A 27939-nucleotide genomic window follows, 5' to 3' on the forward strand; every position below is an offset into this window, starting at 1 on the left:
TCTCCCTTTGGTATCCTCTTGTCCTGATGGTTAGAGGATTTGTGCTTTACAGTCTACATTTATTCCTACTCAGTGCTTACTTAACACTACTTTTCAGATTATTATTCCCCATTCTGATCTACCCTAGGACATTTTCAGACAGCAGCTTCATCCCTTCTCAGTTCATGTCACTAAAGCATCTGAGCCAAGCTCTTATCCACTCCCCAGTCACCTTAATGACCCTTTCCTGCACCTGTTCCAGTTTCATTTTCATCTCTTTTGAAGGCAGCAAAAGCAGTGAATTGCATTTCCAACAAGAAATCAGTGGGGGACAAAGGTACAAACACATCCTTCCTTCTGCTGGCAAAGCCTGCCTGAGACAGTGGCATCTCATTTCTAACAGGCAATGCACAGCTCTGGAGCTCCTGTCACAGTGGCTTTTTGCTCTTCAGATTGAGCACATTTGGCTCTTCGAGTGTTTTTCCTTCTGCACTCACAGTCACTCCTGCCTTTACTCATACAGGATCCAAATAAGGTCACCTTTGGTTGGGTCAGTCACTATCTGCTGCAGAAATCTGCCACCCTGAAACGGCTCCAGACTGCTGAAAGCTCAGTCTGCCACAACAGCAGCCCATGTAGTGTTCACCTCCAACAACAGCTGGGTGACTCCTGTCCCTGCCCAGACCTGACCTGGGGATCTCAGGCACTTTCTTTCACCATAAGTCTGAAAAGGATTTGAATTTTGACCAGTTATGTTGTGTCCTTGCCATCCCTTTCTGCTTCCCACAGTCTACACTCCTAACTCACAGTATTATCCCACCACTCTTACCCACTCTTCCTCCTCCTGGATGACAGAGATCCTGCAGTGCCTCACATCAGAGGCTGGGTGAATTGTCAAACACAGCCAGCTTTGCTCACACGCCTGATGAGGAACTGATCCAGCCACTCTGAGGTCAGGAAGGAAATCTCCCCAGGGATACACCTTGTTATTTTCTTTTCTCTTTCTCCCTAGAGCACCTAGAGGGAGAATACCTGCCAGGAAACCTTCCACATCCTGATTTCTGCTGAAAACAGAGGGCAGCTGCTGACCTTTCTCTTTTTGCTTCTAAAAAAGCAGGTTGGTTCAAAGCTGAGCATTGTTAGCATTGTAGCTCTGGTGCCTTGTCCCAGCCTCATCCATGCTCTGCAGGATGTTTAATCAGTGTGTTGCTGGAGGAAGCAGAATTCCCAGTCAACAGGAGTCTGATGCATTAGCACCAGGTCTCAGCTGAAGCATTTGAGCTGAAGTGCCTCATCTTCATTCCAGAGAATTATTGTCCCCCATTACACACCGGTCGTTACCATTAAGTATCACTGGGCTTCAAGCAAGTTCTCTAGGAGAAGTCCTCATTAAATGGAGGGTATCAGGGGTTTTTTTGGTTCATTTCCTGGGAGAATCACTCACTGGGAACACAGCACTGACAGCAACAACCCTGCCTGTGTAAGCTCAGATTTGCAGATCAGCTGAGCTCAGGTATCAGCAGCAGGGTGTGAAAAGCTGATTTCACCACACTTCTCTGTCAGTTTTCCACTGAAAAATCTTTACTCAGAAATATTTTAATTGATAACTCATCAACATTTGCTTCAGTTACATTCACAAGGACATGCTGCTCCATCTGCAGATGTATTTGGGCAGTCATCACCACTGGATCTAGGAAGACTCTCTTTCCCTGCTGTAGCCATAGACAGACAGAATCACAGAATTAACCAGGTTGGAAAAGACCTTCAAGATCACTGAGTCCAACCTATCACCCAGCACCATCTAATCAACTCAATCATGGCACTAAGTGCCTCATCCAGTCTCTTCTTAAACACCTCCAGGGACAGTGACTCCACCACCTCCCTGGGCAGCACATTCCAGTGGCAAATCTCTCTTTCTGGGAAGAATTTCCTCCTAACATCCAATCTGAATCTACCCATTTCTATTTTCCTTTTCCATTCCCCCCAGTCCCATCATTACCTGACACCCTCAAAGTCCCTCACCCACCCCATTTTCCCTCTTTCCCCCCTCAAACCCAGAGCATCTGGGCTCTATTGGAGTCTCCTCCCACTCCAGGTGTGGCCACTTGGCCTTCCCCATCCACTCCCCTATTTAATCCCACCAGGAAGAGCAGCAGCCCCAAGCTGAGCCCATCTGAGCTGAGGATCCTCCTCTCATCTCTGGTGAGTGTCCATGGTGCACACTGGGTGATGGTGACAACAAAGGCTGAGTGGCCTGGTGCCCCCCTCTCCTTTCCCCTCCCCCTGGTTGTTAGGGCAATGATTAATGACTGCTCCAATCCCATCCACGGGTGCTGGCTGGGGCTGAGCTCCTCTGGGTGGTATCTTGGCTGGTGAGAGTCTTGCCCCTGGCTCTGGGCTGGGTGCAGGGCTGGTGGGGTGGAGCAGGAGCTGCTTAGCCAGATGATATGATGCTAATTGCACTGCTTTGACCTGGAGGCCCCTGGAGTCTCCTCTCATCCTTCAATAAATCTCTGCTCTTGTGCCTCACTTTCAGACCATTTCTTCCCCCTCACTGCTGCTACTCCTCAGAAACAAGGAAGGAAAGGACACTGACTTGCAATATGACTATGTTACTACTGGGGAGTAAGCACTGAGGTATTCCTCCCTCACCTTTTACCTTCTGGGGCCTGACAACTTTTTCAATAGTAGAAAACATTGGTCTTTGATTTTAAAGAATTAAAGAGATTGTCATTGTACTTCTTCAAGCTGCCAATGTGCTCACCAAGCAGCTGCTGCTGCTCTCCAAACAGAAGAATTAGACACGAAAAGCCTTCACCTCTGCAGGCATCTGAGGCTGTGTCACATTTACAATGCAGCACTAATGTAACCTTTCCATCCCTGTTCCTCTCCACTCCCCTCCTTTTCAGGGGTGTGATATAAGTAAAATCTAACATTTAACTTAATACATGTAACTCCACTATGAAACATCCACATCTCCTAACAGATCTAGACAGGAGGCTGAGGCTGGGCTCAGTCTGGATCCCAACGCCCTGGAACTTTGGTCATCAGCCAAGCCCAGCCCAAACTGTGCAGCTTCACACCCATCTCTAATCAGAAGCATTAACTTGACCTGTTTCCAGGCATGAGTAACCATTCCTGCATGCTGAAAAGCTCAGAGGTGCGTTGTGCAGCACTATTTCCATGTCTCCTACTTGTGTCAACAACAAAACCTGAGTTCTGGGCTTTCATTCCATCTCTGTTACAGTGCAGAGATGGTCTTTGACCAGAGCCTTTGAGTGCCAGGACTCAGGAGAGGTTTCAGAAAGAATTTTGGTATAAGGCTTCTCTCTCCTCTTGCTTGCTTGTGGTTGGGTTTTTTTAATCACCATTTTTAAAGTATCTTAGTGTGTCCTGGAGATGTGGCAAGCACTGCTCCAGGAGAAGGAATGCCTTTGGGTTTGCAGGAAATGTACCAATCCGAAGACATTCAGCAGAGTAGAAATCTGTTTGCACAAGGCAAGTTGAATGGGTTGGAGAGAGAGCAAGGCCTTGATAAAAACAGCTGTACAAATAATTTATTAGGAAAAAACAATAAAGGTTTTAAGTGCAACCCAAGAATAAAGCATAATGAATTAAATCATACAGGGAATAAAGCACCCTACTGCACTGTGCTTTTTGGCCCTGCTTTTACTCTGCCCACATCTTCCTGTGCTGGCAGGATGAGCAGCTGTCCTTTCAGACCTGATCATTCTGCACATTCATTACTTTCTTTGCTGTAAATCTTAACAATTCAAGTGAAAATAAACAGGCTGACAGCATGCAAGCACATCACTGATACTGAGAGTTAGCTGCTTTGTTTTCCCCACTCCTGACCTTAAGGGCATCTGACAGCACACAACAAGCAGCAGGTAAAAAAAGCATTTGGTCAAATCTAAACACAAAACCAAAAAGCCCCAAAAAATCCAAAAATCAAGCCAAAAAAAAGGAGGTTCCAGGAGGCAGAGGCAGTGGATCATCCAAAGCTACTCTGAACTTCGGTGGCACTCAGTGGAGTTCTTGCTGCTACCCTTGGAAGCAGCAAGGCAGGCAGTAAACAAACTCTCTGTGCTTATTGTCTTTCTAGCTCCTCCTGGCTAATTGCCTTCGGCCCTGCGAGCTTTTTTTTTTACTCCCAGTGTGTAAAATTCTAGCAACTGAACTACTTTCTGCATTGTTTTCACATAATGACCGCTGTAGCCCAGAACAAAGCCCATCAGCTGAGGCATCCAGCTTTGAAGCAGCGTGGATGCAGGTCCTGCTCTCCCTCCAAACCTCAAGCATTTAGCAGTTTGGGTCTCAAAGGCTTCATTTTTGTGACGCCAGAAAAAAAAGCCTCAGCAACGTTTTTGGTTTTGACACAAAGTAAGGTAAACTTAGTGGGTTTGTCTGATCTTGATTAATTTTGGAGTTTGAACTTCAGTCTCACAGTGAACCTCAAAGGGTCTGAATTCCCATGGACCAAAAGTGCAGAAGGAGTTTAAGTAAAACACAATCAGAGAGTTTCACTTGGCTCTGCCTGGCCTGGCATGGTGTACAGCAGAACACCCAGATGAGGAGTCTGTCTCAGCTCATTTTCTTCTCCAATAAACTGCTGATTTTGGTACAAAGATGAAAAGCAAGGCTGTACTGGGTGGATTGGCTGCAGGCAGAGCTGTCCCAGCATGACCATGGGGGTGATGCAGACCTACTTCCATTTCTCTGGCCAATGCCTCACTGGAAACACAAAGCTATGCAGGCTCTGTAACATCACCAGTTTGGGTGTGGGGATAATGAGGCAGAACAAAGAACATGGCTGATACCAGAGAGAGATTGCTGCCCAAAAAATCAGATCCCAAATCTGCCTGCAGTTCAGCACTGATCACAACCTAGGGTCTTGGTTTCACTTGCCACAGCGAGAGGGCAGGGAGCATCAGACTGAAATCAGAGCTGAATTTCTGCAGGGCTCGGGTGTCTTTGCATCCAGATTTCCCATATGCATCACTTGCAGTGTAGCAGTGCTGGGATCCCCAGGCACTAATCAGGGTCCCCCTGTGCAAAGTTTCTTACAAACTCCCAACCCAAGGCGACTCTGTTCATGGCTCTGCCACTGCACAGCTGGCTGCTACAGCCAGCTCTAGGACCTAACAAGATCTCTTTACAAGCTACAAACTGAATTTTCCTTTATTCCCTGTTTTTCACATTCTGGGCAGATGATCCCTAATTGGTGTTTTCTCTTTATGGAACTTGCCATTTGAAGGAAAAGAAAGCAGGGCAGGTTTCCTATCAGTGAGCAGCTCCTTTGTTTCCTCTCTTATCATCTGGAAAAACACAGACTGAAGAAGTCGCTGCAGCCTCTTCAAACCACCAGTGAAAAAAATGGAGTTGGTCAGGAATTTTTCTTTACATTTATTTCTGCTCAACCCAAAACATTCATAACTTCCATAACTTGCCTACATTTCTTTCCAATTTGGGGAGCTCTCAGCAGCTTTTGCATTGCAGCCTTTCTCTTAAAACTTGAACTTCTACATATAAAAATCTACCTCCTGTGAATTTGTCATTGCCACTAAAAGTCGAAAAAATAAATCACTTGTCTGTGAAAACATGTTTTGGTGGAAAGTTTTAAACAACTCTGTAAGCTCCTGTGGAGTTTTCACTTCATTTATAAATGAGGAAAGTGATGCAAGTCATGAAGCACAAACTGCCAAACCAAAGGATGTCACCTTCCCGCTGCAAGGCTTGTGGGGCCACAAGGAAACCACACATCCCTCAGGGAGCCAAAATCCTCTTTGCATCAGGGATGTGGCACAGTGAAAATGCAGTAACAATGGCAACAAGCAGTGACAGCCTTTCTGAGGATGGTCCTGGGTTTCATGGGTAGGGTTTAAAAACTCTGGCTGGCAAAGCATGCAGGAGCCATATCAAACACCTCCATGAAGGAAGAGCTCAAAGCTTTCCCAAGATGAAATCTGGAGAGGTGCTAAAAGACAAGACAATGATCAAAGATCACCCAGCAAATCAGTCCAACCCTCTGACTTGCCATCCTGTGTCCCTCTTACTGTCCTATGCTACCTTACCCCCAGCTGCCCCAGAGCTCATTCCAGCATCACTTTGCCCCAGCGTTCTGTGCTGTGCCACCTTCCATGCCACACAGAGGCAGCTCCTCCAAGCTGTGAAAGCCTTCTGCATTCCCTGGACATTTTGGTGTGGCTTAAGCTCCAGGTAAAACCAAGAGAGCTGCTTCATGGTGAGGCTATGAAAGGGGGAGCCTGTGCCTGCCTTCCTCCTCGCCAGTGACACACTTCTCCTCCTGTGTTTTTATTAGCTGGTACTCACAATACATCAGCCACAGCTATGATGAAACCAGTGGCAGATTTCACTGCAAAGCAGCTGGGTCAGTGTCCCATGGGCCTTGTTGCTTTGCTGCATGAGCTCTTAAAGTGACCTTCACGATTTTGGCTGCCTCTTTTTTGTGTGTGTGTAAATAAACTGAAAGGGAGGGCACGAGAGTGTTAAAAAGACAAAAGAAAAGAGATGGGAAGAGACAGGGAGTGGAGAGGGGCTGAGGAGGCTGCTTGTGCACCACGGACGGAGCCACTCGGAGCCATTTGGAGGCATCTGAGGCTCAGGAGCAGGATCCCTGCTGTGGGCAGCTGCGTGCGGGAGTGCTCTGCCCGAGGGTGTCACATCAAATATCCACTGCTGCTTGGTACAGTACAGCACTTCCCCTTGGGGATTCAGAGTGGGAAAAAGGGGGGAAAGGTTTAAACACACAGATGGGGGAAAACTTGAACAATCTCTGATCTGGTTTAGCATATACTGTCATCATGTTTGTAATGGGCTGTGCAGGAGAGAGGGAGGGAAAAGGAGAAGAAGAGAAAAGGCAAAAGGTTAATGCTGAGCCTTGTAAGACTTACCTGGAACCGTCTCATATCTCTTGGGTTTCCTGCTGTTTTCAAGCAATTCTGATTGCACTTGAGAAAAAATTTTAAGAAGAACCTGGAAAGATAAAAGAGCCAAGTCACTGCTATGGAATGGAACAAACCAGTGCTGGGATTTCTCTTTGCAGGTCCACATCCTAGGGATTTAGCAACAGAGCAGGGCTGGGAGAATGCAACAAAACAGAACCAAAGAAACTGACAAAGAGAAGGGGAAAGAAGCAGGCAAGGCTTGGGCTGGGCTGCTTGCTGCTGACAGTCACTCTGTCTGCTCCCTTCCCTCGCTGCCTGCTGGGCTGCATGGTTCCAGGCTCTTTCTTCACCCACCCTGTCATGCCAGGGCTTTCCTTGACTGTGTGAAGGGATTTTCCATGAAACAACAGAGAAGGATTTTATGGTGAAAGCTACAAACCCAAGGTAACTGTGGAGCAGATAAGGCTTGAAACCACTCCGAGTGTATTAAAAAGCAGGAGCAAGTGTGGCTCTGGCGAGGTTTCATCATGGTGATGTTTTTAGTTACTAAGGTTTCAGTAACTAAAGCAAAGAAGAAGAGCTGCCACCAGCCCAGATTATAAACTTTGATAGATTGAGAGTGGATAACAAAAACACAACCTGAAGTGATACATGACAGCTCCTGCTGTCCAAGCAGATAAACCTATTAACATCCTACAAAGTTCTCCTGCCAATTACCTTTGCCCTGTCACAGATGCCTATCTTTATGTGTCATTATTTGGGGGGGGGTTCAGCCTGTCACCGGCACAAGCGGAGTCTCCAGTGTGCTCGACTGGCTTACCCAGCACTGGGCACCACAGCACCAGGGCTGCAGGGCAGAAATATTAGGCAGGTTTTTTGTGTCACACGAAGGGAGGAGGGGATCCCTCTCTTTGTTACCTGGTTAATCTGACTTAATTTACCATTCTTTACCGGAGGTAAAGAAACTAGAGGCAGAATCAGAGCTGTTGGATTAACAACAACAGAAGGACGTCTTCGAAAGTCAGAAAACAGAAAACCCTTTTGGCATCCTCTGTCACAAGCAGGAGTATTTTCTGTGATTCGCTGCATTTTCATTTGGGCTGAGCTGCGACACTTGAAATTAAAAGGGATCAGAGACTTTTAAATAGATTTAAAAGGGAAAATATTTGAATGGAAGCAAAAATAAATAGTTGAAGGCTTGCTGTAGAATACAAAGAAGAAGTTATTTATTTATTTCTCTTGCTGAGTGCTTTCCTTAAAAAAAAAAATCCGCTTTTGCAGTAAGTTAAAGTCCCAGGTGAGCCAGGCCGATTTCCCTTTCTGTTACTATGACAACGATTTTTTACCGCAGTCCCAAAGTCCCTTCAGAACTCACACATTCATGCCTTGAATTAGAACTTTAAAGGAGAAAGATGGATATTTCCTAGGGTTTACCAACAACAGCCAGAACAGCCCTAATGCCAGACAATAAGGCAGAAAGCCACTCTCCCTTCTCCCACTTTCTTTGCATCTCTTCCTGGGGTATTTCTCTTCCTTCTGCCCCAAGCACACAAAGAAACATCGAAGGATCTGATCCATTTCTATGTTGCTCGAGCAAACAAAACCCTTCACAAACCTCATGGCAACTGAAGCCAGAGAAAAGCCCTTGGTAGCATCATGTAAAATGACTGCACAAAATTCATCTTTCCAGTGAGCTTTTTTCACTTAAAACATTCCTTTTTGCCTTAAATCTCACACAAACATTTTTAAATACTTAAAATAGTTATTTTCTCTGGGTGTGCATTTTGCAGACTGAGTTTTCACCTCTGCCATTTCTTCTCATTTACGAGTTAGAGCTCTCTGGGTACTTTGTGTGCACGGAGCAGGGTGAGAGCTCACATCCTGCTGCAGGCTCTCTTTGCACTGGGGGTGGCAGGGGAAATGTGCTGGTGCTGGTCCACCTCTTTGTACCCTCAACTGAAAACCCTCCAGAACCTCCTGCCTCAGGAGCTGCTCTGAGTGAACACATTCTATCAAATGAGTCTTATTGGCTTCTTGTGCTCAAACCTGTGGCCTCTTTTATCCTTTGAAAGGAGATAATGTGGAGTAGAACCTTCTGCTCTGCTGTGTTGTGGGGCAGGGTAGATTCTCCCACTCATCTCAGAGGCTGCTGCACCAAAACACAGGTGGGCAGTGGGAGGAGAGGATGGGAGACCCTGATCTCAGATTTCCCTAGCTTGGACGGAGCTGGTTGGAGTCAGACCCTTGCTGTAGTGACAGTCGTGCAGCTCACAGTATATTTAATCTTAATATGGTTTAGCTGGAGCAAAGACATCCACAACATCTTCTGCTCAGACCCTGCTCACACATTTGAAGGTCAGTGCTTAAAATCAATTAATTGCATTTATTTGAGATCATTGTCTTGATTTTAATGACTATCACAGCAGAAGGCTTCTTTATAATCTGAATATTATCTCTGGAGTAACTTTGTTCTATTAGTGAGTGTACTACCAGGAAGCTGAGGAGAACCTTTGCTGCTCCTTTGCAGCAGCTGCAGGCAATGTGGGATCAGGCACTGCACAAAGGCATTGCCAAGGAGCGGGCAGCTCACGCTGCGTGAGGAGTGAGTGAGGTTATTGCAATATTCCAGAGATCTGATAGCCCACAAACAGCAGCTAATTAATCTTCACAAAACTCCTGTGCATAAAGTGTGAACCCAGTTTAACAAATGTGAAAACCAACATATGTAGGTCAGGAGACTTTCCTGGGTTTGTCAGAGATTTGCTGGGAGAGGAGGCAGCAGGAGTCAGATGATGTGATGAGGTCTCAAGTGTAGACCAGGAGAAGTTGGTTGTTCATTTGCCACTTGTTTGATAGACTCCAGCCACACCAAAAATTGGACCTGCCTGCTACTCCTGCCCCTAACACCACCTTTGTTTCCTGATGGGAAAACCAAGAAATGCATCTCTATCCTCCTGCCTCGATTCAAAGGAATTTCATCAGTTATGGGACACCAATCTCAGAAGACTTTTCTCCAGCTCCACACCTCTGCGTGCAGAGGACAACAGACAACACATGAGAATTCCTCAGTCTTGGGTGGGAGATGAGTGAAGGTGTGTGCAAACCTACAGGAGATGGAGTAAGGATCCTTCTCCATAAATTTCTGTGACACTTATTTTTTTTGCCTCCACCTAATAGCTGAATGTAGACCTACAATGTTCTCCAAACCCTACACACCCCACCCCCCACCCCACCCCCAGCAGCAAACCTGGTATTTATAGTCCTTATATTTCCCACCTTCTGCACAATTTTCATCTCCAGATTCTGTCCCACTCTGGGCAGCAGCAGCAGCAAGCCACCCCACCCCCATTCCCTTCCCACCCACTCCCCCCCTGCCCAGCTGCAGTTCACACTCATTTGGTGAATGTTTCTCCTCTCTTGCAAAGGGATCCCATTTCCAGGAAGCAAGGGCTGGGGGAGCACACTGCCGGTCACCCAGGCCATCATTTGTCGGTGCTGAACGGAGTCATTTGGCATGGCCATGTTTGCTAGGGAAAAAAAACCCACAACTCTCCAAGGAAAACCTCCTTGTTTGTGCACTCTGATGAAAACCTGACACTATTAATGAAAATAATAATTGAACTCTATGGGTTCAGATTGAAAATGAAACACAACACTAACAGCGCCTTGGTAATTGCAATTGTTCTCCAAAAAGTCTTTGGAGGACTCTGCAATCTGAGCAACTTCCCTTTTCCTCTGGGTTTTTCTTCTTCTTCCCACACCAAAACTTTCCAGTAACCTATAAGAAAATGGCTAAAAGCTTATTTATCCTGCAAAATCCATACCATTCCTGCCATTTGGCACAGGACCAAATGCCATAACATAATCAAAAGTCAAGAGGCAGGAAGTAATCGAGTAGAGGATTGGGCTGTTGAAGAGGACATTCAGGTAATATTCTCAGCAGCTACAGGCTCCAACTCTGCTAAGCATTGCACAGCCAGGTTGTGAAATAGTTCCTGGAGAAAAGACACACAAAGGACAGGAGGGAAGGAAGGCTTCTGTCCACATTTTGCGGGTGGGGAAGTCAAGGCACCTAGAAAACAAGTGACCTACCTCACAGAGTAGCTCAAGTTGCTCCTGAGCCAAGAACTATTCCATGTTTGTGCTTTTTGTTGGTTCTCTTTAAAGGTGACAAAAATTTCATAGAGCTGAGTGCCTCTGAACACAACACCCAGCAGGATTTGAAAGCAGAGCCAAATTCTTCTTCATGACACTTCTGTCAGCCTCAGCCCTGCAGCCCAGCTTGGTGCGGGACCAGCTCACACAGGCATGGGCCTAAGGATGCTCTGCAGCACCAGTCACATTGATTCCTTCTGTGGTGTCATTTTGTCCTTCCAGCTCTAATCAGGTGCAAACTGATCTCAGGGTCCACTTTGAAATCCTGGGGATTCCAGAAAAGGTAGGACCTGACACAGGTGTTCAGAGGGCACAGAACCTGATCCCCACTCTTTTATTTGCCATGCTCAGAGAGATCTGTGACTCCTTTCTCTTTTGACTCCTCTCTCCTCTTACCCCACTGCTCTCAGCAAATATCTGTCTGCTGAGCCATGCTAGGCTGAACAGTGAGCACCAATTACACCAGCAGCCTCTCTGCTGCTGCTGGCTCTGCTGCTTTTTACTGTTGCTGCCAGATGGCAGAGGCCAGCGTATTAAAACTCTACCCTGCAGTTAATGCAGAACTTGGTAATCACTTTCCAGTGACTCCAAGAGATCAGAAAGTTGTGCTGATGCGAACGCTGCAGACAGACCCAAGGTTAGGCACCTCTTTCACACCTGCCAGAGCGGATATTGCTCAGCAGACAGCTCTCACTCACTCCTGGAGGCAGGAGCCTGTCCCTCGGCTGGGTCGGTCTGAACGACCGCTCAGTCATTTGTTAAAGAGGCGAATTTACAGCCCGGCAGCCGGTGCCCCTCCCTTCTCTGAGGTCTGCTCAGTCGGTGGATTTGCACCTATTGTACTTCTGGGTCTGGCCACAGATGACCTTGACTCTGGGCGCCATTGGAACATCATATTCCTGTGACAGATTTATAGATTGGCAGACAGGGGCACGCTCGGCACATTCCTTCCCTAAGACAGGACAGCATCCAATGTTTGTTAGCATCATTAAACTAAAACTGACTTTTCACCTGCTCCCATACCATATGCAGCTGCAAATTTTTAAATTAAACTATGAAGCCATGCATAAATTTACATATATTACAGACTAGCCTCTCCATTTAACATGCAAATGTACTCCAATGTTTCAGAACACCTTCTGTCGCTAATTAATTTGCTGAATTATAATTAGACTAATCCTGCATAATTAATAAGCACAGATTTTTTTTTAATTTCTAAGCAGCTTGATGAGATCATTCACTTCCTTCTATAAACTGCTAAGTAACTGTTAAAAAAAATCTGGAAAGAACATATGTGAAAAGGTATGCTTGATGTCGCATACAAATCCAGACGAGCGGGCAGGCTTCAAGAAGTCAGGACTAATATAGGAGCACGGCTGGAGCAGAGGCACCATCGGGCTGCTATTTGCAAGGGCAAGGACCAAGATTTTCTGTGTCTATTTTATTCCTTTTGCTTTTACCCATCAGACCTCCCCAGATCATAGCCTGAGACAGGAGAGGATTACAGCAGCGTCTGCGGAGCGAGGGGATGTGAGGATGTGAGCACGGCGGTGCGGAGCGAAGCGCTCTGCCCCGCATGCCGTGTGGATGAGCTCCTTTGATGCTGTTTGGAGTTGTTTTCATTGCAGCTGCCAAAACCAACGGAGAGCATTCTAGTGAAACAATTAAGTGCTATTAGCACTGGATTCATTCTCTAATGATTAAAATGAAGGGTCTTGCTTTAATGCTGAGGAGCTGGGATTCAGAGGAACGTGCCTGCCAAGGGCTGTTCTGACATGTGCGGTGTTACAGACTGGGGAGCCTGCTCCTCACGCACAAAGCAGCCCTTGTGCATAGAGCAGCCACGTCCTGAGATCTCACCCAGCAATGTGACTGTGCAGGGAAAGAAGGAAAGGGCACCCCAAATAGCACCGGATGTTTTGCAAACAAAGACGCAGACAATAGCAGGAATGTATTGCACTTACAAACACATCGCCTGCAGTCTCATCTGCTGATTGTTGGATTTATTCATACAGCTCTTGCTGTATATCTCAGCTCTGTTGCTAGCATCCTTCCTTAGCCTTCACTTCCACCTTTCCCCAAAGCAGTGCTCACCAGCATCACCAGGGGTTTGCTTCAGTTGTGAGTAAGCAAAACCCAAAGCAAGCCCTCAGGATCCAACCCAAACAAAGGCAGAAAGAAGGAAAAATTACACTCCTGCGCTAGAAGACTGGTGAACCACTGAAAGCCTTCAAGTGTGCTTGTGGATGGCACGTGTTTAACAAAGACCTTACTCCAGGAGAAGAAAGCATCTCACAATTAAAACCACAGAAGCAGCCCAGCTACTCACAAAGCAGAACAAGGCCATGAGGTCTGTGTCAGATTACCACGGGGCTGAGGGCTCCAGACATGGAGTAGCTCCTCCAACAATTGCTGTTGTACATTTACAGACATCCCCAATATCTGCTGTTCTCCTGAGAGTCACTGAACACATCACCAGCTGACAAGGGAGCTAAGGAAGGATGAAATGAGTAATACAAACAGAAAGCATCTCTCTGCCTCATACATACATTTCCATTGCTTGCCTGCCTGGACCCCAGCTCAGCAGACAGAGAAGAAAGAATGAGCTTTTAAAAATAAAATAATACAGGTTGGGTCTCTAATTTCCTTCCTCAGCTCTGCCTGCACCTCATTTTAAACCGTGGATGAAAGGGCCCAAAGATATCTGGGTCAGATGGCTGAGGCAGAAATAGAATCTGTATCTCCAGAGCCACAGAGCTGGGCACAGGAGCCAGGTGCTGCAGATCTTTCAACCTGTTCTTGTTCTGCCAGAAGAAGACATTGCACAGCCACAGCTCGTGGCCAAAAGCAAATGGCAGCACCCCATCCTTAAGAGCATTTCTGATGGCCAGAGCTTCCTACCATTTCCCAAGCCTTTGCCCATGGGATTTGCCAAGGCTGACAGGTTTGTGCACCTTGTTCTTGTGTATGTGCACAAAGGCTCCCAGAGAGCCCCTGGGTTGCTTTAAAGGGAAAAAAATCTGAACTCTGAAACTCAGATTTTCTTGGCTTGGACCTTTAAGATCAAGTCCAACCATCAACCTGGCACCACTGGGATCTCTGGCGATCATCCAGTCCAACCCCCCTGATAACACAAGCTCTGCTGCATCAGATTGCTCAGGATCCCAAAGCCCAGGTGGGTTTTGCAAGTCTCCAGAGAAAAAGACTCCACAGCCTCTCTGTGCAGCCTGCTCCAGCGCTCCAGCTCCCTCACACAAAGAAGATTCTCCTTAAGTTCAAGTGAGACCTCCTGGGCTCTGGTTGGTGTCCGTCGCCCCTTGTCCTGTCACTGACAAGACCCCAGCCCTGTCCTCATGAGCTCCACCTTTCAAGGCATTCTATGAACGAGGCCCTTCAGAATAACACTGCACGAAGTCTCACTGTGCTCAGACACATCTCCAGAATGCAGTGGGTCAAAATCCAGCCTGCCCTTTCTCTGGGCTCAAAATTCAAACCCCTGACTCTACATCCTCACCCCACAGAAAGCTCAAATCAGAGGTGGAAGAAGAGCCACCTGCTGCAACTGCACAGCATCACAGCCCAGATTTTCATGAGATGCATCCCCAAAGCCTTTAAAGTGTCTGAGATCAGGCACTCAGAAAGCAAGACAAGGCAGAACTCGAGCATGTGGGCAATGGGTTTGCTCTCAGCTCCTGGCTGCAGTTATTTTGCCTCTGGCAAATACTTTGTGCTTCAGGAGAAATGGCTTCTCTTGCCTCGCACCCCCACACACGCATGCACCCCAAGTCACCTGTGCAGTGATGTTAACAGCAGAGGAAAATTGCTTCCTGACCTTTCCAGTGATCAATTTACAGCCTGAAGCATGGGATTGGTTTCATTTTCCTGTGCATGTGTAACACCGAGTCCCAGGGCATTACAGACAATGCAGAACCTGCTGCGTGCTGGAGTGGGTGCACATGGTCAGCTCTGCTTAGAGTGGTGGCCTCAGAGCTCTGTGTTCAGCTACAGAGCCTGGCCCTCTAGTGAGAGCAAAGCACATTCCTGGAACTTCTGTGAGAGATCCCAAGGTAACACTGGATAGGATGATAGGAAATGGCCTCAGATTGCACCAGGGGAGGTTTAGGTTGGAAATTGGGAACAATTTCTTGGCTGGAGGAGTAGTTAGGCACTAGAACAGTCTGCCCAGGGAGGTGGTGGAGTCCCCATCCCTGGAGGTGAGGATGAAGTGTGTGGCCATGGCACTTGGGGCCATGGTTTAGTGGCCATGGAGGTGTTCAGTTGGTGGCTTGACTTGATGATCTTAGAGGTCTTTTCCAACCTTAATGATCTGATGATTTCAGCTCCTGATCTTCCACTGCAGATACAGACCTGGCTTTGGGCTACCTGCCCTTGAGGGGAACTGCAGGAGTCTGCAGAATGGGGACACTTCAAGACCAGGTCCCCCCCAGCTCAAGCCAATGATTAATAAGCACTTAGTGTTCCCAAGAGCTGTCTCTGCCCCACCAGAATGGTCCTTCTCCCCCTGGGTTGTGTGTGCTTGTTTTGAATCTCATTAAGGCAAGGCTTGTGTGAGGCTCTGCTTTATGGACAGACTAATGAGCTTGTGTGAGGGCTCCAGATGTTCCCCGGTGCAGCAGCCATGATCTGCACTCTTCACTCTGGATTCCAAAATTCTTCCTTGACTTGTATAGATGACAGGGACAGATCCAATGCCCTGCTTAAGCAGGCACTGCAAAAGCCAGAGGTGAGGCACTTGTAAGAGTCTGTGAGAGTTAAAGCTGGACATGAACCTCAAACTTAACCAACTTTGGAAGGCTTCTCAGGGAGAAAAGCTAACCCAGTGCCTCCCTGGGAGGTGTGCAAGGTGGTTTATGCATTCATAGTGCACGCTTTACAGACTCCAGCAGCAGGCACACACACACACATATGCAGAGTATCAATTTTAAAGTGGCTGTTGGCTTACTGATGGCAAACATTCAGGGTTTGATGCTTTAAATACCAAGGTGTCATCCCAAATGCACCATCACAATGTGCTCTCTACCGAAAAAGGTCTCTTGGCAGTTCCCAGCTCCAGGACTTCCTGCCCCTGGCCGCAGCACACTGACAGGCTGATGTGTGCAGTGAGTTGTGGATCTGTTCCTTCTCAAGTTCTACCACAGTCATAATTTCTGGAGAAAAGTTTTAGAGTGCATGCAACATTTGCTGATGTTTTCTTCCTTTATGTAATCCAGATGTGTGCATTTTAAATAATTGAAAAGCTGCTGTGGTAAATAGACATCAAGGGAGGCTAATGGGAGTAGCACTGTCATTAGGGAGAGCTTGTACAATGAGACATCAGACACAGAGTCAGTCCCTCCAGTGTCAGGACAGGTTATGGGATGGAGGCCTGTGGCTCATTGGAGAGCATCAGACATCAGCCGAAGAGCATCTGTGGCACTTCAGGAGGCTGCTGAGCAAGGCTGACAAAGGACTGGCAGTGACAAGTCTGCCATAAGCTTTCCTGTTACTGAAGCTTCTCTTTTTTTCATGTGATTGCATTTAGTAACACATCAAAAACCTGCGAAAAACCTGTTTTCCTGAGGACCCAGAAATGTTGCATCTCTTTCTGGAAGACCAGCATTTGCTGGTGAGACCAGCTCTAAGACTTCCACAACTTCATGCAGAAACTAAAGAGATTGCCATGGCTCTGAAGCTCTTGGGGTTTATATCTTCTAATCACACTCATAAGGAATCATCAAACCAATAAATGTCAAGGCAGAAACTCTGATCTCTACCAGGACACTTGGAGATTTTCAGAAGATTAATCAGTTGCTCTAAGAACTGATCCCTCTCCTCTATTCCCCTTCCCCTCTCTGCCTTCAAAAATAATAAAATTAGTCAACAGCTTCAGGTTTTTTTGCAATAATTCAGCAAATGCCAAGATGATTTTCTGTTGCTCAATCAGACTACCAGGCAGAGAGCTCAGGGAAACTTTACTCTGGTTCTCAGAGTGAGGCATTAGGAACCATTTCATCTGCCTTACATGCTTACTTCGTACTGACCTATTAGCAAGTAAAATATTAGTGGGAAAGTGTCTTTTACCCTCAGCAGAGAGATTCTTGCTCATAAAAAGCAACCCACTCCCTTCTTCACTTGTTGAGTAATCTCTTCTGAGCACCTGAGCAGAAGCAGTAGTGCAGCTCCTTTGCTTGGCAATGTTTTCACTGGAGCTTAGAGCATGACAAAACTCTGAGACAAAAGTGAAATTCTTTTCTAAAGGGTTTGGGTTGGCTCACCCTGGCTGTGAGCGCTGCTGTAAGGGGCTGGACTGGCAAACTCTCTCTCTCTCTGCAATCTTTGGGCTGAATGCTGCGGACTCTACCTGTCCCAGTGTGAATCTGCCCATTAATTAGCATCCCCAGCGGTAGTTACTCCTAGTTTCGTAATAGCTGTTTACGAGAACAAGCAAACACTACCACTGCAGCTCTACTGCAAGCAGGTTTACTTCAAGTTAGCAGAGAGACATAAATCACTTCAAATTGCTACTGTAATACACGTGGACAAAAGAATAAAATTTGTCACCAACCTAATATTGCCATCAACGTTGTGTCTGGCTACATTCCTTCCAATTTAAAAACAGTTCAATACTCCTTTTACCTTCAAGTAGCAGCACTTAATAAACAGTGATGGATGCTTTTTATTCCCTTTCCCCCCTTCCTCCTGTTCCAGCCTTTCCTATGTCTTTGGAGGGGCTTGTTTAGCTTGGGGGAGATGTAGATCCCCCATCCTTCTTGCATTGACATGCATCCCTCAAGGAATGACGACCATATTTAATTCATAACCCCCCTTGGCTACACAAACATACAACTTCCCATCAATTAGGCAACACAGAGATGCTGTTAAAAATCAATGAGCTTATTATTAAATATATTTTCTTTTCATGTAACAGTAACAGTTATGGCTGCTCCATTGTTAGAGCAGGAATCTCAGCTGGACAAACAGCTCTAAAGAAATGGTGCTGATTGCTTTCTGATCAGCTGGGGTAATATCAGAGAGCATCGGCACCACCTTGTCTTTGCCTTACTGCTTGACATACATGCTGAGGGATAAAGGTGATAAAAAGTGACCAAATGGATGCTGCTTGAATAAAATCCTCTAGCAGGAGCTGAAGGCAGCAGTCACTGAGCAGTTGCCTGATTTTCATAGCCATGCACAGAGATTCATAGAAGGACAAGGCACTGAGCATCCATCACACACCAGCCCAGCCAGGCTGCTATTTGTGTTCTCACTGCGGTGCGTTTAGCAGAAATTATTTGGGTATTTTGACACGTGCCACTACTGAGGGAGCTCCCTGCCTACAACAGCGATGTAAAGCCTGTGCCAGCTCATGCACAGGTTAAAGAAACCTCCACACACACAGACGGAAAACCCTCAGTGCACAGATTTTGGCAAGTACATCATATGCTGTCTGGCCACAGCTGATCTGAAGCGAGTCCCCTGTAATTATGGGAGAAGGTGGAACAGGTTTCTGCTAATTGGAAAACTCTGCAAAAGGCAGCGCTGAAGTGAACTGAGAGCCGTTAGAATATCAGCAAGGTGAGGAAGCTGATTAGGAAGAAGCTCAGATGCGGACTTGTGAAGTTTTCAATAGTGCCTGAATCTACCGACAAATTGGTAAGAAAAGCCGAGCCTCAGAATAGCAGCTGGCATCTGACCCGGCTGCAGAGCCAGCTGTGCATCGCTGCAGACAGACACACTGCACACACGTGTGCACGGAAAAAACACACACGTGAACAGGTGAAGACACACACACACATATGCACTGGTGAAGCACACACACACACGTGCGCTGGTGAAGACACACACACACATATGCACTGGTGAAGCACACACACACGCATGTGCACTGGTGAAGCACACACGCACACGTGCGCTGGTGAAACACGCACACACACGTGCACGGGTGAAGCACACACACACATGTGCACGGGTGAAGCACACACACACACACGTGCACTGGTGAAACACACACACGTGCACTGGTGAAGCACACATAAGGTGCACTGGTGAAACACACATGTGCATGGGTAAAGCACACACACGTGCACAGGCGAAGCACACACACATGTGTACAGGTGAAGCACACACACGTGTGCACAGGAGAAGCGCACACACCTACATGCACGGGTGAAGCACACGTGTGCACAGACGAAGCGCACACACATACATGCACGGGTGAAGCACACACACATGTGCACAGGTGAAGCGCACACACATACATGCATGGGTGAAGCACACATACGTGCACGGGTGAAGCACACACACATGTGCACAGGCGAAGCGCACACACATACATGCATGGGTGAAGCACACACACGTGTGCACAGGCGAAGCGCACACACATACATGCACGGGTGAAGCACACACACACATACATGCACGGGTGAAGCACACAGACACACGTATGCACAGAAGAAGTCCCCACGCACAGGTCACTCCTCTGGCCCTGCTCACATCAAGACAGACATTTGATCACATTTTAGGAAGGGCTTCGTTTCCCCAGCTCTTGACACAGGAGGGAGCAGAGCTGCCTTTCACAACACCATCAAGAGGAATGCGCCAATGGAACCAAATCCTCTTTATGCTTCAAACAACTCTTGCTGGATATTTGTTTACATCCTTAAATCTTTAAGTGATTTGTTCCTAGGGGAACCCGGGTTGCTATTGTAAATTTGTTCCTGATTGACTGCTGTTGAGAATTCTGGTAGCAACTTCTCTTTGTGTTTCAGCTTCTACTGCACAGGAAGCACAGAGTGGGATTTGGCCACGACTTTGGCCATCCATCAGCACCTCGCTGTTTGTATTCATTATTTTTCAGCTACTAGGAGCAGGGGGAAAGGAGACATGAGGGGGGAAATAAGACATTCTAATTAGAGACACTCCTACAAATACCATCAAATCCACCTCTCCCTAACTTCATTATGAGTCTCTCATTTCTTTTCCTACAATCCTCTGTTTAGTCTCAAAATAATCTCAGAAGGCCTGCTCCTACTGCACTGACTTTATTGGGAGCTCTAACTCTCATAATGCTAACAACTTGTTTTGACACAGAATGATCTCCCCCTGCTCACCGAGGTCTCGACTTCCCTACCAGCCTCACCAGTACAGATAGATGGTCGGTTGGTCACTGCCTTTGAGGGAAGGAAAATGTTGCTTCTTTGGTACTTTTTTTTTCCTTTTGCTTAGATATTTGTTCCCCTTCTGAGAACAACACAGAAAAGATGCTAATATAATTGAGCCAAAGATTCCAAAAAGAAATTCCTCCAAAAGCCTGTAAAACATCTTTTGAAATGAGATATCAGCAATTAGCAATGGTTTTTTAAATGACCCAACGGAACGATAGAACAAACACACATCTGACTGCCAAACCTATTGAGTGTCCAATCAGGCTTCAACTCATGGTTTCAATCAGACCTTTCCTCCTAGCAGCCAGCACAGAAATGTTCATTATACCTAAATGGGCGCAGGCTGCACACATTGGCTCTCATTTTGGGGTTACTTTATTCACCCCAGTGACACCATCAACCTGCTAACAACTCCAGCCTAGGTGATGGCATCTCACGAAGAACCAACATAACCACATCCCAATCCCTGTGCCCAGAGCTTCCTAACCTTGAGCACAACATTTCCAGGCTTAGGGAACTCCTCCACCCAGCAGCGCTCCCCTTTCTGCACATTTTTCCCACATGTTAGTTTCTTCCTTAGTTGGTGTCTCTTTTAGTGCTCTTCACTGTTTGGAGGGCATGTTCTTATATCTGCATCTTATCCAAGAACATAAATATTTGTACCTGACATACAATCTTTCTTACAAGAACACAGACAGATCTTGAACAAAGACTGAGAACTTCTAGGCTGAGCCTTCAGTTAATTCAGAGAAGTCTGCTTGTGGGTGCGGGAGGACCTCAGCTGCTCCTGCACTACCAGGCACAATGGCTTTACCCAGCAATCTCAACAGAATAATATTAGCTGTTAAAATTCTGCAGGACTGGTGCAGCATGATTTTTTCTGTCTCTTTTTGGTTGATCTGAGGAGCAGACAGCTTACTGTTTGAATTTCAAGTATCTACATTTATTTTCACATGGTTATTTAAACAAATCAGGGACTCAGAATAATGCCAGATCCAGTCTCTTCCTGGTGCTCCCTAGGTGACAAGAATACACAGCAATTCCCAGTCCTCCTGCTATTTTGGCCACTTCAGCATCTAACATCCTGCCCCAAAGCCAATTCAAATCAATGGACTGCCTCTCATCAGCTGCTCTGGATTTTGGAGCAGAGCTTTTGGTGCCAAAACTCAGCTCAATATTTTCTACAGGAGCAGAGCTGCGTGCTTCAACTCAGGAGGTGGCTTCAAAACCCACCCAGAGCCACAAGCAGAATGGAAGTAGAGAAGATTCCTTTTGAAACAAATACTGAGGAATGAAGGACATGGATGCAGAAGGATTATGGCTGGGTGTGTTCCTTTGCTTCCTCTTGCTGGAGATGCTGAATGCACTGTTCCAGTTTTCAGCCCTCTCAGAAGGAATTGTCCCTAGGTTCAAGAGATACGAAGATCTTCAAGATGTTTGCTGTGCTGTCAGTCCTAGGTGTAGGTGGCTCTGACCTAGACTGACTCTGGTAGCCACACGCCAGGTTTCTCTCTCCCACCTTTCCAGAGTTTTTCAAGTTTTTGCTTTATTTTCCATTTTTTGCTGCACTCTGCTTCTTAGTTTTCATTTGTCCTGACAATCCTGCTCCACAAAAACAAAAGGTGGGGGTGGGGTGTAAAGAAAGGGAAATTTAAAGGCAAGGAAAATAAAAATCCTACCCAGACAATTTGTGCCAAACATGGCTAAAGGTGGCTGGGGAGAGGGGGAGGGGAAAAAAAATAAAATCAAGTCACTTTCAATCAAGTGTCACACCTTTAAATAGTGGTTAAATCTTTGCATTATGCAGCTCATCCCTTTTACAACATGGGGTTCCCGTAGAGAATTCCCTGTTTACACTGGGAATTCCTCCAGGAGAGCATCAATAAAGCTGAACAGATGTCAGGGTGGAATGCCAGCGGCAGTGGCTGTTGTCAGGGGTGGTGGGGAGAGAGGCAGGGAACAATAAGAGGCGGCATCTGCTGCACAAAGCCCTTGCGTGTGGGTCAGGGTTTGCCAGTGTGTTGAGATTCCACCCTCTCCTTTGTCTGGGCACATTGCCTCTCTTGTTCCTGGATGACAGGGGTTGACACATGTCACCCAGCCCTATCAGAAAGGCTATTTGTTTGGCTCCTGCATATGCACCAGTGTTTGTGACCTCCTCTGCCTGGAATACATTGAACAGCCCTGAAAGAGGGAGGAGGGGGAAACCTGGAATGGGGGGGATAAAATCACAATGAAAAACCCAACCTCACGGGCCCTTCCTGATAAACAATTTCCTGCTGCACTTTGTGTCCGAAGTGAGGATGGAGATACCCTCTTTTAATTAAAAGCATGGTGGAGAAACCCAACAACCAGGAAAAGCCAGCCAGGGTTCGAAGCCTCTGAGGAGTGCACACAAACACATTGGTGCAATTTTGTTTTATAATGAATGTATAAAAACCTTACCAGCTTGTAAAGAAAAACAAAACCCAGCTATGCCTCAGGACTACCTGACAATATTCAACTGCATAACCCAAGCCTGGCTGCAGCACGGACTTGTGAAACTCAGTGGCAAAGCTCAAAGAGGATCTGAACCTTGCCTTGGCTTTGTACTCAGACCTTCTGATGGTTTGTACGATCCAAAACGCAGAGAATGAGACAAGGGTCACAGCAAAAGATACTTGGGAAATCAGGAGAGCTCTCACAAGTGCTAAGGAAACAGGGGGTGCTGTATGGCAGAGCAGCAGTTCACACACTGGGGTCCTTTCATCTCCAGCTGGTTCATTCTGTGTATCTCAAAGGCCAGACCAGAGCTCTGACCAAATCTCTGCATTCACTCCTCAGGAGTAACAAAGCAATAAAGACAATTCAAGTAACTTTTCTAATTCATGAAGAACTTCTTACAGCACCATCCTTCCCCAGCATTAATATTTAAAAGACTTCTTTTAAAGCAACTTCAAGCTGCCTAAAACAATGTTTACTGCTCTGATTGTCTTTAAACCAGCAATGCTCCTCGAAAGAATAAAACATAATTCACAAGCAAAAGCTGATTTGTTTTTAAGGAGCACAGTGAAGTCTCCACTGAAAAGTAACCCCTGGGTGGGAATGTTTGGGTTTTATTTGAAATGCTCAAGCTAGGAGCTGCAAACAAAGCCCACAGACCAGCTTCTGAGCCGCCAGGACTCCATTACTGCCAGGAAGATCTGCCATGGATGGTCCAGAGCGGGAGTGCTGCAGTGAGACACTGCGACAGGGAACAGCACAGCGCAAATGTTGGAGAGGAAGTGAAATGAGCTGAGATTTTTCACATTGTCTTTTGTCTCCTACTAATATTTGAGCTGTGGAAGGGAGATTTTGTAGAACACAGGCTCTCGAGTTACAGGGCAGCAAAGCCAATCTCTCATCCGAAGGGATTTGGAGACACGTTACAGGCAGGCACTCTGCAACTGTGCAGAGCCCAACCTTTGAACTTGCTTCTCTCCAAATTTCTTCCTTACTTCAGAAGTCAGAAGCAGAAATGCACACATGCAGAGTGTAAGGTTTCTCTCTAAGTGCTTGCAAACCCAAAAAGCAATCCCACTTTTTCATCTTTGTGCTCTTCAGAGGTTCAGTGTTTGGAGTGAGGTTTCTTTCCCCATTTGACAATTAGAAATTATTTTTGGCTGCTATGTAGCTAGCAAAGGTTAATTGGTCTTGCTGCCGTAAAATACCGAATTCTGATCACTTGATTAATGAGGTGTCAGAAGCCACAAGTAACCAACACTTTTTTGAAGGAAGAAACAGTGAAATAAAATGTCCTTTGAAAGACGTAGCAGTGCTCCTGCTGCCCGCTGCAGGAGAGGCAGGTTTAGCTTTCAGCATGGTGAGAAAAAAAAGAGAATTAAAAAATTAGAGAATTGCCACTTCACCTGAATGAAGCTTAGACAGGGAACCCCCAGAAATGTTTGGTAGGGTGCAGCCCCTCGAATCTCTGAGAAGGCCAGGTCGGCACAAAGGAGCAAGGCAGTCCTAGGGGAGGTGGGAGCTGGACCAGCCACACACACGGTGCCCACTGTCCAGGCTACCTTCCTGCTTCCTTCGGTTCTACTTCTATCACATCAATAACAGCACAGAAAACCTACATTTGGATGAATCCTCAGCTAAAAATTCTTTCTTTGGGGAATTTAAATAGGCTCCATGCAATTTGAAGGGGCATAAGTTTCATGTATATTTGGCTTATGTCGGCAATGAACAAATAGATGGCAAATAGCATTCTGCTCCCATTTGACTCCACTCAGGAGCAGGCTGGTCTGGCTCTGCTTGTAGCAGAGATGCACTTTGTCACAATAAACCACTGTATATTGTGTTTATATATGTCCTTCAGGCATGTCACAACAGTTTGGCATTGCGAGCTGCTCTAGCAGTGTGTACATTAGAGAGTCATGTAGTTACATTAAACAGTGGGGAGTTCACACTTCACAACCACTCAGTGTTTTAAAACAGATGTGGGCTGTCTGCTGTCAGACTGCAACTGAAAGACTTAGGAGGATCTTGGTGGGAATTTAACCTCCAGATGATTGAACGCTCCCCAGCTTCTTTCCACTGGAGCTCCCCCCGTCCTGGAGCCCCGGTTCTGAAGGAGGGTGTAAATAAGTAAATAACCAGGGCTGCAACTTTGGCAGCACCAAGAGCACAGCAGGAAGTGGGGGAGAGGGCAACTCGGAATTCAGAGGACTTTGTGGCTCGGAATATTTTTGAGTGGGGTGGGCTGGAAAGAGTGCCCAGGGATTTACTGACAGGAGAATTTTTGACAGTTGATGGACAGATGAATTCCGTCATGGAAGCGTTAGTCGAAAGCGGCAAGGCCAGATGGAAACTCACAGCTTGTCTTTAATATTAATTTTCTCCTCCCCCCCCCCCCCCGCTTTCTTTTTTCCTTTTGCAGGAGATCAGAATTCCCTAATTCCCTAAAATGTTTCAATGCATCTTGAGGTATTATTTTTCCAATGCCTTTACCCACCTACTCTTAATAAGAAGTGCTCCTTTGTGTTAATGCTATTTTTTTTCTCTCCTCTCTGCTTATTCCCCTACCCCTCCCAAGAGTCAAACAAAATCAAGGAGAAAGAAAAAAAAAATAAATCAGTAGAGCTACACAGCTGTTAAAAAGCCTTCCTGGGTTAAAATACAGAGCGATGGGCAATAGCTTAACCTTGCACGATGCTTTAAGGACGCAGATGAATCTGGTGCACTTAGTGAGCTCTAGCTAGACAGAGAGAACCAAATAACCCCTGAAAGGAACGATCAGGAAGCAAATCCTACTGACATCATCTATCTTTTAACAGAAGAAAAAAGCCACAGAAGTGGCTGTGCAACTCTAGGTCGCCTTCCAGAGAAGATTTTTCATCAGTTGTGCAGAAACAAAAAAAAAATCTCTTTTGATTCAAAAAAAGATTGATGCAACAGAGAATCAAATATCAGGCAACAAAACAGTCACACGTTTCCAGCTTTGCCTTCCAGATTTGTTCACAAGCCTGGCTGTCAGAACATCTCTCTTACAATCAAAATCAACTCCCAACATCCCACAGTGGCCCTTCAAAAAAATGAGAAAAAAGAATCTTACAACAGCTTCATTTGCCTAATATATACTTGTGAAAGTGATGCAAAGAGACGAGGGTGGCTGTGCTGAAAAAATTTATGCCACCACCCTCCTTTTCAGAAGTCCTGTATTCAGCTGGGAATAAACCATATGGTTCTCTCATAATTCAGCAGGCAGGATCCTATGGATACTTTGTAGAATTCCAAGAGGGAAGCTATAAATATTTTTTCCAGCTACTCCAGTGAATTAACTCCCATAGATGTAGAATCAAAAGATGCATATGGATGTCTCAAAAGACATGCAAAGAGAATACCCAGAAGACTCCCTGGACCCCTTGTAAATGCTCCTGACAAAAGGACTCTCACTCTGGCTCTGCAGTCTCAGGAGGCAGGTTCAGAGGTATCCTCTGCTAACAGCCCTGCTCCAACCTAGCTGCACATTAACAGCCTTGAGGACGATTCTTCCGCGCTGACATTAGAACATATGCACATCTTGTCTATTTGTTTTCTTCTCAGTCCTGGCTATGTGCAAACATTTGCAGTGGAAGATGGTTGATGTTCAGTGTGATGCCCTTTTGTAATTGCAGTAATTAAACATTTGGCCAAACTGTTAAAATCAGGGGTTTGGTGGAAGAGCAAAATGCCAGGTTCCTGCTACAGGCACACTCATAGCCAGAGATCTCCAAAGCACTACTCAAACTGAGGGAATTGTTTGCACAGAACTTCAGCCCTAGCAGAGGTTCCCCAGAACCAGAGTTGCAATTTGCACATTGCAGTCCAAAGCTTGGGAAACGTGCAAGGATCCTGCTCGGATGGTGCAAGGAGCAATTGCCCAGATGTAATGCAGGCACCATGCCTGGGCAAAGCATCCTTGCACACCTCACCCACACTTGTTCCATTAGCATTCGATGTCTTAGTCCTTGGCTGAACTGAGACTCCTCACAAGGTTCACTTGCTGCTTGCCCACAGCATGACTCTGCCTTCCCCACAACAGATTCTGAATCCTGGAGCTGCAAACCTACATGAATTTGTGCCACGAGTTTGAGGGAACAAAACAAGCTCGAAAAGCAAGCACAGCAATCTGAACTGGATCTGAACCAAGGAGCAGCTCAGGCTGCAGCATTGCATCCCCACACCCATGCCTGTGAATAGAAATGAGACCAAACCTTGTGGCTCAGACACCTCCTTACTCACAGCTGCAGTTCTCACATTGTTTCAGCACAAAACCAGCAACATTACTACCCCCTCCGCTCATGAAGGTTTGTTAGCAAATCTGGTCCTATTTTGGAGTCTGGAAATGTCCCATCTTCCTTTTCCAGTCACCACCCAATCAATCTCCCCAGTTCATACAAACAGTAAAAGCTAAGGACTTTTTGCATGTACCTTAATGTGAGGGTTGAGAGTTCTGATCCATTGTTAATAGAATGCAACTGCCAAGGACCTTAATTAGAAAGGAGCCCCACTGTGTTCCCACACGTGTCCTGTGGGCAGCAGTCTCACAGATGTATTTAAAGCAGGAAACTGGGTTAGAATCAGAGAACCACAGAATCACTGAGGTTGGAAAAGCCCTCTGGGAACATCAAGTCCAACTGTCAGCCCAACACCACCAGACTCCATATAAAGATGCTAACTGTTAAATATCAACAGGTTGTTCATCCCAGCCTGCAACAGGAGATCTTTCCACATGCAAACCTCTGATCTAACTGTCAGGCGTTCCCTATTCCTACCTCCTCCTGCAAGGTTCTGTGTGGCCAAGGCAGAAAGGTTTGCTGGAGAAGCACAACTTGTTTGGCTACATGCAAACAGCTCATGGCTGAGATGCAATAGGATGAGCTTCAAAGACATCCCACATGCTTCTTGCAGCACAGCCTGTAGTCTCCCAAAGCCACTGTGCTGCCATGAGGCATTCTCAATCCCGCCACGCATCTTTAGTGCAGGGTGAAAGGCAGTTAGATGCAAGTCAGTGTGAGGCAGTTTGTGCTCTTACATCACCACAGTGTATCTTTGTCCATCCATTCTCTTTTAAAAACCAAACCAAAACTAACCCAAACTCAAAGTAACAACCTCTGTACTTCCTTCCCAGGCTGCCAGCTCCAAGGTTTTAGCGTGACCTTTCCTGCCCTAACAAAAGGAGCTGAAGGTTGGTGCAGTTCTCCTTCACTCCCTGCACTAAGGGAAGA

The 27939-nt window shown here is 46.3% G+C and overlaps 1 protein-coding gene across 1 annotated transcript in view; it reads right to left on the minus strand.

Moving 5' to 3' along the window:
• The window catches only part of EBF2 (EBF transcription factor 2), a 97657-nt gene that overhangs the window by 18080 nt on the left and 51638 nt on the right, over nt 1–27939 (minus strand). Inside the window, exon 7 of the mRNA XM_009901601.2 lies at nt 6894–6975. Coding sequence (XP_009899903.1) covers nt 6894–6975 — 82 coding nt within the window. The remainder of the gene's footprint in view (nt 1–6893; nt 6976–27939) is intronic.

This window comes from Dryobates pubescens, chromosome 31 (genome assembly GCF_014839835.1).
Source record: "Dryobates pubescens isolate bDryPub1 chromosome 31, bDryPub1.pri, whole genome shotgun sequence".
Classification (NCBI taxonomy): Eukaryota; Metazoa; Chordata; class Aves; order Piciformes; family Picidae; genus Dryobates; species Dryobates pubescens.